We start from the raw sequence: 13,515 nt of genomic DNA, 5'->3' as shown, positions 1-13,515 counted from the left end.
ATTCGACTATTGTATTTATGCATAGTAGTATCTGAACTGATTGGATAGCATGCAAAACAAAGCTTTTCACTGTACCTCAGTACAATACAACTAAACCTAAATGATAACAAATCTAAATCTAAACCTATGTAATTTGAAAAAGAGTTGTAATTTGTGCTCATCAGATGTTCTATAAATTATTTTTACAGGCGTATATTCAGATAACTTACGTGGAACCATATTTTGACGCCTATGAAATGAAGGATAGGATTACTTACTTTGACAAAAATTATAACCTGAGACGTTTCATGTATTGCACGCCATTCACGTTAGATGGACGAGCACACGGTGATCTTCATGAACAGTTCAAACGCAAAACGATCCTGACAGTGTCACATGCGTTCCCTTACATTAAAACCAGGATCAATGCCATACACAAAGAAGAGGTGAGGAAATGATTTCATGATTCGGCATTTACTGTTACAGTTGATGAAGCTCAAAATGAACAGAAAATAGTACGTTCTGGAGCTTAATTTTCAATGAATACGAGAATGGTAATGTTTTGTGATCTCTAGTCCATCTTTCATTGTGATGTTATGTAAATAATTTCAACAGTATTCACTTTTTACTATTGTGGAAATCTATATCTAAATTTTAAAAACTGAATTATTTTGGGAAGTGTGGCTATTCTTTTCAGGGTAACGTTTTCTTCATAGATTGTGCAGTAATTACAGCCAAGAGGGAAAATAGATGACTACAGTTTGAAACAACTGATATATCAACAGTCCTTAATTTTTTCTTGTCCTACTCATTGAAAAAAAATAACAGGCAGGGTTAGCATTGAGAAACGTATAAGAAGGAACTGCAGATGCTGGTTTAAACCGAAGATCGACACAAACAGCTGGAGTAACTCAGAGGGACAGGCAGCATCTCTGGAGAGAAGAAATGGGTGACGTTTCGGGTCGAGACCCTTCTTCAAACAGTCTCGACCCGAAACATCACCCATTCCTTCTCTCCAGAGATGCTGCCTGGTCCGCTGAGTTACTCCAGCTATTTGTGTCCATCTTAAGAAATGTTACTGGGTTTAATGGAAATGATGTTTAAAAATTAAGCACAATGAAACTCTTTATCCACAGGTCATTTTAACACCAATCGAAGTGGCAATAGAAGACATGCAGAAAAAAACTCAAGAGCTGGCTTTTGCAACACATCAAGATCCAGCTGATCCTAAAATGCTTCAGATGGTGTTACAGGGCTCAGTGGGAACAACAGTTAATCAAGTATGGCTTCTAATCTACCAGAGGAAAAAAAATCCAATACCACATTTAACATATTATTATATTAACCAGAGTCTAACAGCATAAAAAGCTATGTGACTTAAGTCTACGCTAATATATCATTATTTCTCAAAGTTCAGACCATGATTCTCTGATGGCCTATGTAATAAATACACAAATTTTCACCTAAGGATAGGCCCTATTCATATGGTGCTTTGTTACGAGTCTGGGTGCTGCATTGTTTCAATTACTTCAGTTCAAGTAAACACATTTCCACTAAGTCAACCCCAGGCTATGTTCCATTTGAGGACTTAGCCTGAGTTTGACAGAAATGTGTCTTCCTTATTTTCCTCAGTACCTTAAACGGTTGGCAGTTTTGTGAAATCACTGAGTAGCTATTTGGGTGATGTAAGAGGCTGGCCGGTTATTTTAAGGGGAAAAGATTATGTGCAAGGTGCAAACACTAGAATTAGAAAAGCACATTAAATGGAATTCAAACATTAGGCAGAAAGAAACACAGTGCAGCTTTATGGCTACCATTATGTTTTTATAATTCATCTAATTTGAACCCGTAATCAAATAGAGTGTTTCTGAGAATTAGTTTTATTGAATTACTGATGTTACTTTTTGGAAATTGGAACTAATGATAAAGAATGAAGAGGCTGATGATACTGAAAATGTCATTACAAGGTTATCATACCCATTTGGCAACAAAAACATTTATTGGTCAAGAAAATGTGTTATTCCTTTTAAATGTGATGGTTGAAAGGTAAAAGAAGTTAAAATGATAGCATTTGTTCTCATTGTGTTGCTTGGTTAGGAATAATGTATCAGTAATGCTACTTCTGATATTTGTTCTTATATTAATTTAATATCGCTATAGTCAACTAGCAATTTATTTTTCTCACTCGATGCTCAAACATGAACAGTAGGTTCCTGGCATATTGCCTCCATCCTGCATTAAATGTTGTTGATGGTCATGAAAGCTAAATAATTGTTACTGTAACGTTTAATCTTTCTGCATAGGGACCTTTAGAAGTTGCTCAAGTATTTTTGTCTGAAATTCCCAATGATCCTAAGCTATTCCGACACCACAACAAGTTACGCTTGTGCTTCAAAGACTTCACCAAAAAGTAAGATTTCTTATATTTTCCATATTGAAGAAATCCATCATTCATGCTAGTGTTTAGATGGAACTGAAATCTCAGCTATCTGGAATTGCTGTTGATCATGTTGAGTGTCAGATTTGCTATGTCACTTTGCTCATACAACTCAGGAAGAAAGCCTTAATAATAATAATAATGTCTTTATTTATATAGCACATTTTTAGTCAACTTGCATTGACCCCAAAGTGCTTCACATAATTACATCCACACACACAGGCAAAGGTGGGTGAAGTGTCTTGCCCAAGGACACAACGACAGTATGCACTCCAAGCGGGATTCGAACCAGCTACCTTCCGGTTGCCAGCCGAACACTTAGCCCATTGTGCCATCTGTCGTCCTTAGGTGGCAGTGTTCCCTTTCATTAGCTGGCCTAACTGCTGCAAGCCATTGTTTATGCTATATTGAGACTTCTTGGATCCCTCTTCACTTCTGCAAACTTCTGAATCAGAAATTGTCTTGCTTACGAAAGATGCGTGACAAAAGTCTATACTAATATGACATTATTTCTCAAGGTTTAGACCAAGATCCTCTGATGACTCGTGTAATAAATACACTATACAGCTAAGGATAAGGCAGCTAAATTAATTAATTATATAAAGTGCATTTAAAGATAAATGCAATCTGATCAACTTAGGTGGCACCAAGGCCTTTACCAGATAAACACAATATGTTGTAATAAGCATGTAACAGGCCAATTGGCACTATCTTCAAAATATGTATTTTAATGTTCTATATATTTGTGTAGATCTTGATGTGCATTGTGTGTATAATGCAAGTTCATTTCATAATAGATTATTATAAGGGCCCTGTACAGTCATCACATCACTTCCATATCTTTTGAATAATCGTCATGTGGGCTGCATTTCTAGACTGAACATTGTACTTCAACTATGCTATTAAATAATTAGTACAAGTTGAAATAACATTACCATATTTCCCGGTAATGAAGACGCCATTTTTTACCCAAAAATAAGGCACGAAAATTTGACTGTGTCTTGGAGGCCGAAGGTTAGGAGGTTGTTAGCCAAGAAAAATAGCCAGGTCTATCCCTCATTGCTGGCAGCTGATGGGAAACGGCTGTAAAAGGACAGCGCTGCTGGGGGGGTGGGGAAGGCGTTCCTTTCACAGCGTGTGGGGAGCCTGGCCTGGGTCAGCACGGCCTAGACTGCACCAAGTAGTAAACTTCGCTGTGTGCGTCTTCATTGCCAGGAAATACAGTATGTTGTCAGCTTGAAACATATTTCCTGTTTAGTAGTTGTGGGGATGTTGATGCTAATTGACAATTTTTTTTAAATTAAGATGTGAAGATGCATTGCGGAAGAATAAGAGTTTAATAGGTCCTGATCAGAAAGAATATCAACGCGAGCTCGAACGGAACTATCACCGTCTCAAAGAAGCTCTCCAGCCTTTGATAAACAGGAAAATTCCCCAACTTTATAAACCAGTACTACCAATCAGTTGCCATAGGTAAGTTATAATTCATATACTCGCCTATGACATTGCTTTTGTTCATGAGACTGGCTTGATGTCTGCTTAATATGAATTTGTTCAGATTTTCACACTGCCCAATAAGTCTTCAGGAAACAAAACGGTAAGGATGGTAAATCTGCAATTGCACATTAATTAAATAGCACTATATTATGTCAGTTGAATTTGATTAGGATTCTGTTAAAAATTGACGATTTCTCCTTATGGGACCTGATTTGCAAAAGCGCTGTTCAAGGTATCATCTCATGAGCTATTAAACCAGAATCCAAAAAAGATGTAAAATCTCCTAAATTGGTGTTGTAACATTACAAGCTCCCCGGCAATGTACATTTAAAGATCCTGGGTGAAGGCAGGCATTAACTGGGGTATAATACATCAGTGAACAGCTTGTCCTAAAATCTCAGCAACGTTTATCATCCATCATATCCTTGAGGAGTTGGTCTCAATTTTCCACAATGTGCAATTAAAAACACACTAATTGATTCATTCATGTTGTGGTTGCAGGGATTCTTTCAGTCGTCTGAGCCTTCGAAAAATAGACATCTGAAAAGGCGGACTTGACATTTATCCGGTTGCATGTGAAGGAATACAATAAAAAGCTATCCATTTCATCATCGCCCAAGAAACATGGTAATGAAAAGATAATTTAAAATTAAAAAACAAATTCATACCTCAATTTTTTTAATACAACCACATGTGGGGATATTTTAGAAACACTACATTTCCTTAAGTGCGAAAGCAAGGATAAATGTCAGCATTGATGGTACTTGTAATTATTTTAATATTCCCACGGTTATATTCAATTGCACAAAGTCGGTATTGTGCTTTTGTTAGTTTTGTCACAAGCATTTGCAGTTGATCAGATTCACTAACTCATATTATTTATCTACCATTATGTATTAAAAGTTCTTAATGTCAGCTGATGTACTATTTATCAAGTTTGAACAAGATCTTTTGAAGAGTTTTGTGTGATTGGCATTTATTTTTTTTAAAAGGTACGATTAAATATTGTAATTACTAAAAATCTGGTACATTGGTTTGTTTTCCTCTAGCCGGTTCATTTTTATATAAGTGTTTGATTACTGAGAGAGCGGATTTAAGACCTAACACGCTTCGCGTAATCTAGATAAGAATATTTTAAATAAAAACACCAATCAAGCATTAGCTATTCTTTTAACAGTTTTGGATTAATGTAAAAGAAATACATTTACTCCCTTAATTTATCACGTATATCACTTAATATGCTACTCAACCTGAACACAAGACTGCACTGATATTAATGCCAAAGTAAAATGAGAAATAACAGCAATTTCTTGCAACTGTGCATTCCTTTAAAGTGAGAAATATGCATATGAATGTTCCTGCACGTTTTACAATGATTCGTTTTAGGACTAGTAAATATGAAAAAAATAATAACAGGATTGAGGTCTGATTGGAATCACTGCTCGCATTCAAACTGAGATAGTTTGCATAGAATTGTACTCTTAAAAGGAGTTAATGAAAATATTAAAAAGGTTATTTATAACAATGCATATATGATTTTGCCTTTGTTTTTATTAGAAGTGGGGGGAAGGAAAGGGTTGAACATAGTTTCTTATGCTACAATAAGTTGTATTCAGGGTTAGTTAACTTCAAATCAGAAGTAAATGGTGTTCTGCCAATGCCCACACCAATTCATTGAAAACAGTCCATTATAGCACAGGCCTGTTACAGCAACATTGAAATCATACAATTCACTAAAATATTCAAGTGAAGATAAAATTGCCAATGTTAAAGGAAAAAAAAACACTTTATACAATATTTGTGGTAATGGCTTTCTTTTTTAATTGTGTTGCTAAATGAACATCTACAAAACACCTTTAGTTTCTATGGCAGTAAAGCTGCTGTGGTTTACTGATACCCACGTAGGTCAGTGATCAGATCTTGTTTCATCTCCACATTATGCTAAACATATCACTTGTGAGAAATGTAAAAAAAAGACCAAAGACATAATATAGACATGAGCATGCAGGCTAATCAACTCAAATAAATGTTATTGAAAGACAGTGCAGTATATGTACAATCTTTAAGTGCATTTACAAATTGGATTTGAATTAATAAGGACAGCTTCTAGAATGCCTTAAAAAACTAGACACCAATTGTATAATTAAACTCAAATAATTCTGTACAAAGACTTATATTTACATTACTAATATCTATAATACAATGCATAAGAAAATAGAATGTGACAATATTCCAGATTCCTTGCACATATTGTCAAATGTAGAAATTTCTAAGAAGGTAATCAAAGGACAGGTCCCTTTTAGGATATGAAGTATCTGAAATCACCATCTTGTGTGGCAAATAAATGATAAATGTTAATGTCTGATATATCTACATCGATGTTTTAACTAAGAGCAAAACATTATACTCTTAAATTATGTGTAGTTTTATTAAGATGTTAGCTCAGCAAAAAGTGCCAAGATTAGATCTAAATAGATTCATTCAGACTTTATATAGGCAGTTTGTTCAGAGTTGATCTTCGCCAACATAGCAAGATCAAGGACCGAATGCTTGGCAGTAAATCACATTTAACTTTAATATCTGGGCTTTGAGTTGAGTAGCATAGCAGGTGCCTCAAGATATCTTAATGTTAGGGGTAAAGGAGGGGGTTGAGATCAAACTCTGGCTTCTACCATCTTCCAATCATCTAAAATAGATGTGATTACATTCTTTAGATTTTTATTATTATGGGCTGCAGGGCAGTTTTATAAATACGGCAAGTGTTTTACACATAGCTGTGGTGATTTTAAATCACTTAAATTTAACCAGTTGAACAAATTAGGATGGAGTACAGTTGTAAATTCAAGACCATCTCCTAAGGAGACAAGGGATGTATAATTTGCACACAACGTGTGAATACAGTATTTATATTAATTTTTATTAACTGGTAATAAATTTAGAGCCTACAATCTTTTCATATTTGGAGGCTTATTTTATCAGGCTGTTTTGATTATACTTGATTGTTCATGAAGCTTCACTGTAAAGTTTAAATAGTCCTCTATATTACAGACAAGCAATGAAAGATTCCCCATGGTGAAATTATTAATAGTAATCTTTAAAGGTGCATTTTTATGCATTTGCCACTTTCTTATAAAACAATAGATATGGAGTTGATGTGCAAGAAGTTGAAGGAGAAAGTGAGCTGAGAAAATCTTGCTCATCTGTAAGCTTTACCTCAGCATCATCGAACAACATCCATTTTCCTTCATGCTCCTGCAGACTAGAGCAACTTTGAGGAAATAGATTTTCTGGAGTATTCCCCTCAGTTTTAAATACACTATGCTGACCGGTAAAACTGCTTTGGTTGTTGAGGAAACAATGTTGTTTGTCTTCATAGTTTGCGTTAGATTTGTCACTTTCATTTAATGCAAATCCAGGTTTTTCAAGGTTATTCTTGTTCTTGGAGGCATTTAGATAAAAGCTGGACATGTGTTTTTGTCCACCTAACAGCCCAACACTTTCTGCATTCTTCTTTGTAGTTTTACCAGGTGCTGTTTGGAGGTTTCCTTTCAATGTAACCGACACCTCGCCATCATCATATTCATGTGAACAAACAGTGTTCTTTGCCTCTTCTTCTCCGAGTGATTCCTGTTTCGCACAGTTTGGCGCAGATTCTTCTTTGTGCATCTCTTGACTGCCAAAATATGGCATTTTTATGTAGGCTGTGTAATGACCACTACTAATACTCACCCCATTATGCATGACTACCGCAAACAGTTCATAATTGTCATTGGCCTCTTTAGTACTCCATTCTTCCAGCGAAAGTGTAAGAGGCGTCAGTAATGGAGTATTCACTTTTGAGAGATTGCCGTACGGTTCCAACCTAAAAATAATAAGAGACCATAGATAGCAATGACGTAGGCTTGGATTTTGCATTAACAATGAAAGATGAATCAATTGGGATTTGCCTAATTAATTGCAATTTTAGGGTTTCCCCACATTTAATGGCATATTAAATCTTAAAATGTTATCTGAATTGCACGATCTTCACATGCGCTGTTGAAAATAGGGGATTTGTGAAGCTGGTGAAACATCAATTTCTAAATCATATTTCAATCTTTATGTAGGAATGTTAGATATATTAGCACATTAAGATGGATACATTCCCAAGGCCGGATGCCATTACATGGGAGAAGTTGCTTCTTCGTTAACCAGAGAATAGCCAATGTGGTTCCATTATTCAAAAAGGGCATAAGGGATAAGCCAGGAGACTATAAACCAGTGAGTATTGTAATCAATAGGGAAATTATTTGAAATCAATTTTAAAGGATAGGATTCATGTTTGCTTAGAATTGCAGAGGCAAATTAGGAGTCAACATGGTTTTTTATGCAGCAAAAATCCTGTTTGACAAAGTCTGAGTTTTTATGAGGAGGAAACTAAGAAAATTGATGAGAACAGGGCAGTAAACATTATGAATTTCAGCAAAGCTGGTAGGCCAGACTACAAATGCTGCCTGTACGAAGTTTGCACGTTCTCCTAGTGGGGTTTCTCCAGACGTTCCCGTTTCCTCCCACATTCCAAAGACTTGCAGGTTTGTAGATTAATTGGCTTCTGTGAATTGTCCCTCTACAATAACGGGATGATTGTTGGTTGGTGTGGACTCGGGTGGGCCGAAGGTCCTGTTACCACACTGTATCTCTAAAAAAAAATGAAGTTGCTAGCTTCCGGGAGTATTGCTGCTCTAATAATTCTCAACAAGTTTCACACGATCCAGGGCAAAGCAGTCCATTTGTTTGGCACACCAGCAATCAATAATATGCGGACATCTCCAAGTTATCATTACTGAGGTCTGGGGTTCCCACCTGCTTTAAAAAGGCCAAAAAGAACAAGGTGATGTGCTTCAATGATTACTGACCAATGGCACTTGCGTCCATGGTGAAGAAGTGTTTTAAGAGGTTTGTTACGGTGCAGAGCAACTTCTACCTTAGCAAGAACCTGGACACACAATTTGCCGACTGCCACAATTGATCAACAGGGGATGCAATCTCACTGGCTCTCCACTCTACACTGGACCAGTTGGACTATATAAACACACATTGTGCTGTTGTTCAGCAACAACTCAGCGTTCAACACTATCTCCTCCAAACCTGTTGCCAAGCTCATCTCTGCAACTGAATCCTCAACTTCCTCATTAACAGAACACAATTGGCAAGAATTGGCATCAACAGTTCCTCAATAACCATCAGCTCAAGTTCCTGGATGCGCATATCTCTGAAGATCTGTCCTGGGCTTAGTACATTGATGCAATCATAATGAAAACTCTACTTCCTTAAAAGATTGAGGGGATTTGGTATGTCGACAAATACTCTCTTAAGAGCATTATGGCTTGGTTTGGCAACTCGGGAACGCCCTGGAATGAGAGATTTCAATAAATGGTGGATACTGGCTGGCCCATCATGGGTGCTGACATCCCCAACAAAGGTGCTGTCTCAAAAAGGATGCCAGCATCATCAAGGACCCACATCATCCTGGCCACACTCTCATTTCATTCCTACAATCGGGAAGATGTTATTCGAGTCTGAAAACTGTGACGGCCTGGTTAAAGAAGAGCTTCTTCCCAACAACCATCAGGCTATTTATTAAACACTACGAACTGACTTGATTGTACCAAAGACTTAGGGATTTGTTTTATACTATATTGGTATTTTTACTTATTGAACTTTTTTGTTTGTGTACTATGTTTACAAACTTTATGCTGCTGCAAGAAATAATTTAATTGTTCCGTTTTGGTACAAATGACAATTAAATACTCATCTCCACCTCATTCTCTTCAGTAGCAGCACAATGGCTACAGTGCATACCACCTACAAAATGAAAGGACATCTCCCAAACCCAAAATCTCTACCAGCCAGGAGGACAAGGGCAGCAGACACATGGAATGCCATGGAATACCTGCAGTCCAACTTAAGGGGTTGGACAGGCTAGATGCAGGAAGATTGTTCCCGATGTTGGGGAAGTCCAGGACAAGGGGTCACAGCTTAAGGATAAGGGGGAAATCCTTTAAAACCGAGATGAGAAAACTTTTTTCACACAGAGAGTGGTGAATCTCTGGAACTCTCTGCCACAGAGGGTAGTTGAGGCCAGTTCATTGGCTATATTTAAGAGGGAGTTAGATGTGGCCCTTGTGGCTAAAGGGATCAGAGGGTATGGAGAGAAGGCAGGTACGGGATACTGAGTTGGATGATCAGCCATGATCATATTGAATGGCGGTGCAGGCTCGAAGGGCTGAATGGCCTACTCCTGCACCTTTTCTATGTTTCTCCTCCATGTTATGCACCGTCTTGACTTGGAAATATCAAGCCATTTAACGTCTCTGGGTCAAAATCCTGGAACACTTTGCGGGAATACCCTTATCAGAAGAAAGGCAAGGGTACAATAAGGCAGCTTACCACCAACTTAAAAGGGCAACTAGAATGGACAATAAATGCTGACCTCGTCCGCAGTGCCCAGATCCAGAAAGAAATGAATAAAAACACTGTGGACGGCGAAACACTTTTTCAATTGTTAATTTTCTTTTTTTTTTAAATCTATACAGGTATGTGGAGTTTCTCTCCCCCTAGTTTTCACTATTAAAAAGTATAATGGTAAAATCTCATACAAGGAGCAAAACAAAGCAGATGGGGGGAAAATAAAACTCAGATTACATAAAATTCAAATCACTGTGATTTTCATACTTACTCTGAGTTACATGCTGCAAAGCACTTTAAATGGATAGTCACAACTTCTGGCATCTTGTCAAACAACAAGCTGCGTTCAGCTTCTGTGTAATGACGACAGTTTTCACAGAAATACTTGTCTTCACCAACTATTCTTTCCACTGAAGCAAACTGCGATATTGCCCACTTCAATGTTTTTATCTCCATCTTTGGTTCGGGTGAGACTGGAAGAAAATTAATCACAAAAGTTATTCAATTTTTTCCTTGTAATTTCGTGCCTTAAAGCAATTTGTTAAGAACTTCAGTACTCCCAATACAATCCCAGTACTGAACCATGGGGATCACCGCTGCACACTTCGCAGACCATATACTTTCATCACAATGGCTGCCTGCTCATTAGCCAAGTGTTTAAAATTCACTTTACAGCTTATTTTATTCCATGGGTTTCAACCTTGATGACAAGACCATTCCATGACAGTATCAAATAATGGTTGCAAATTTATTGACAGTAAAACTCCAATTATTAGACTTAAGAAATGTGAATGGTTCAGCTTCTGGCTCACCAGGTGATGTTTGCTGTGCTCTCTTTCAAGTCACCTGAATACTGTATTGGATGGTTTTTCTATAACTGCCCCAATAATTGGAAATCGGTCTGGCTGGCGCCAAAGTCAGATATCAGAGTTCTACTGTATTCCACCATATCTTTGACTCTTTCTGTTACTCCATCCAAATACTTTCAGATTAGTTGGACTGAATTTATCTTTAAACAAATTGATGCAGACATTCTCTAATCAATCTACGCTTCTCCAAGCGATTGTTAATTCTGTCCCTGATCATTGCTTAGAATAATTCCCCGCCACCAGCATTCAATTGTCTGGTCTGTAGTTACTGGGTTTATTCAGAACTGAATAGTGTATTCAAATGTAGTCCGACCACATCTGGTGTTTGAGAAGAGGTAATTTCATGGATATATCATTCTCCTCCCAAATTTTTAAGCTTTCTCCAACCTACCCAAATGCAAAAGTAACACAAAAACATAACAAAAAAGACAGAAATATCCAGCAGGGCAATCAATATTTTTTCCCTGATAAGGTGAGTATTTCCAGCATTTTTTTAAAAATTCAGATTTCTTGCTTTTGCGGTAGTTTGCTTTTACAGCAATAAAATAATGTTCCACTATACTAAATATTATGCACTGCATTTACTAAATGCAAAGGAGTAATTAAATAACTTACTCTCAGAGCTCTTCTCCTTGGAGTCATTCTCTTGAACAGGTACACTGATGTCTTGGAAATTCTCTCTTCGTTCAGAGTAACATTCACACTCCAAGCATCGTGTCCTTAGAACTAACTGCCCTTGGAACATTGCATCCATCAGTTCAAAGCCAGACAATTCTAAACAAAAAAGAACTGTTAATACCATGTGTTATATTTTTTTAAATCCTGTGATCTAAGGAGCGAAGAGTGTTGACATTTTTGCAAGTGTCCTTGAAGTTACAAAGCTAAATTTCTTGCCCACTTGTCTCTTTTATGCTTTGGAACAGAAATCAACAAACCAAACCTTTGCGAAGGCATTATAAAGGTAATGAATGGTAGGAACTATTGATAAATATTGTACTACTGTACAGATATTTATATTCTATTCACTAATTACCACATATAAATCTCATCATAACATACTGTAACTTAACAATTAGGCTACTCCTGTATGTCATATAAATCACAACAATTGAACGAAAAACTGCAGAAATAAAGCTCATATGTAGCTTTGAATTATTTTTTATGATCTGGAAACACAGAAGCATTACATTTCAAATTTCTCACATTCTGCTGACAGCCACAATTAGACACTCCCCAATGAATGAGATTTTTTTGTTCCTTGATAGTTACATTGCCATTGTACAAATGGTGAAAAGTGATTGAATTGTAGTTAAGTGTTATTATCTGCAGTGTGAAATGCAGTTGTTCAAATAAGGGAGTAAGTACGTTAAAATAGAGTTTCCGAATTACGCAATAAGCAACCTACAGTGCCCTCCATGTTTGGGACAAAGACCCATCATTTATTTATTTGCCTCTGTTCTCCACAATTTGTGATTTGTAATAGGAAAAAAAAATCACATATGGTTAAAGTGCACATTGTCAGATTTTAATTAAAGGGTATTTTTTATACATTTTGGTTTCACCATGTAGAAATTACAGCTGTGTTTATACATTGTCCCCACTCATTTCAGCGCACTATAATGTTTGGGACACCTGGCTTCACAGGTGTTTGTAATTGCTCAGGTGTGTTTAATTGCCTCCTTAATGCAGGTATAAAGAGAGCTCTCAGCACCCAGTCTTTCCAACACCTTTGAAAACTTTTATTGCTATTTATCAACATGAGGACCAAAGTTGTGCCAATGAAAGTCAAAGAAGCCATAATGCGACTAAGACACAAGAATAAAACTTAGAGATATCAGCCAAACATTAGGCTTACCAAAATCAACTGTTTGGAATATCATTAAGATGAAAAAGAGCACTGGTGAGCTTACTAATCGCAAAGGGACTGGCAGGCCAAGGAAGACCTCCACAGCTGATGACAGAAGAATTCGCCCTATAATAAAGAAAAATCTCCAAACACCTGTCCGACAGATCAGAAACACTCTTCAGGAGTCAGGTGTGGATTTGGCAATGACCACTGTCCGCAGAAGACTTTATGAACAGAAATACAGAGGCTACACCGCAAGATGCAAACCACTGGTTAGCCGCAAAAATAGGATGGCTAGGTTACAGTTTGACAAGAAGTACTTAAAAGAGCAACTTAAAAGAGCAAGAGAGTGCTAAAAAGAGCAACATTTTCGACCCAAAACTTTGCCTATTTCCTTCGCTCCATAGATGCTGCCTCACCTGCTGTGTTTCTCCAGCATT

At 37.0% G+C, this 13,515-nt stretch overlaps 2 protein-coding genes across 15 annotated transcripts in view; one reads left to right on the top strand and one right to left on the bottom strand.

Moving 5' to 3' along the window:
- Positions 1–4,934, top strand: part of dock7 (dedicator of cytokinesis 7) — a 132,244-nt gene extending 127,310 nt beyond the window's left edge. For all 10 annotated transcript variants that reach the window (XM_033028261.1, XM_033028260.1, XM_033028259.1 and 7 more), the window contains 5 exons: positions 189–425; positions 1,116–1,259; positions 2,283–2,389; positions 3,722–3,889; positions 4,415–4,934. In XM_033028261.1, the coding sequence (XP_032884152.1) occupies positions 189–425; positions 1,116–1,259; positions 2,283–2,389; positions 3,722–3,889; positions 4,415–4,457 (699 nt within the window). In that variant the 3' untranslated portion in view covers positions 4,458–4,934. The remainder of the gene's footprint in view (positions 1–188; positions 426–1,115; positions 1,260–2,282; positions 2,390–3,721; positions 3,890–4,414) is intronic.
- Positions 4,935–5,710: 776 nt separating this feature from the next.
- Positions 5,711–13,515, bottom strand: part of usp1 (ubiquitin specific peptidase 1) — a 29,140-nt gene continuing 21,335 nt past the window's right edge. For all 5 annotated transcript variants that reach the window (XM_033028269.1, XM_033028265.1, XM_033028266.1 and 2 more), the window contains 3 exons: positions 11,845–12,003; positions 10,632–10,833; positions 5,711–7,775 (listed from right to left, as the gene is read on the bottom strand). In XM_033028269.1, the coding sequence (XP_032884160.1) occupies positions 7,022–7,775; positions 10,632–10,833; positions 11,845–12,003 (1,115 nt within the window). In that variant the 3' untranslated portion in view covers positions 5,711–7,021. The remainder of the gene's footprint in view (positions 7,776–10,631; positions 10,834–11,844; positions 12,004–13,515) is intronic.

This window comes from Amblyraja radiata, chromosome 10, assembly GCF_010909765.2.
Source record: "Amblyraja radiata isolate CabotCenter1 chromosome 10, sAmbRad1.1.pri, whole genome shotgun sequence".
Lineage (NCBI taxonomy): Eukaryota > Metazoa > Chordata > Chondrichthyes > Rajiformes > Rajidae > Amblyraja > Amblyraja radiata.
The sequence above is the reverse complement of the archived record's forward strand: the minus strand, read 5'-3'. Positions and strand labels throughout refer to the sequence as shown.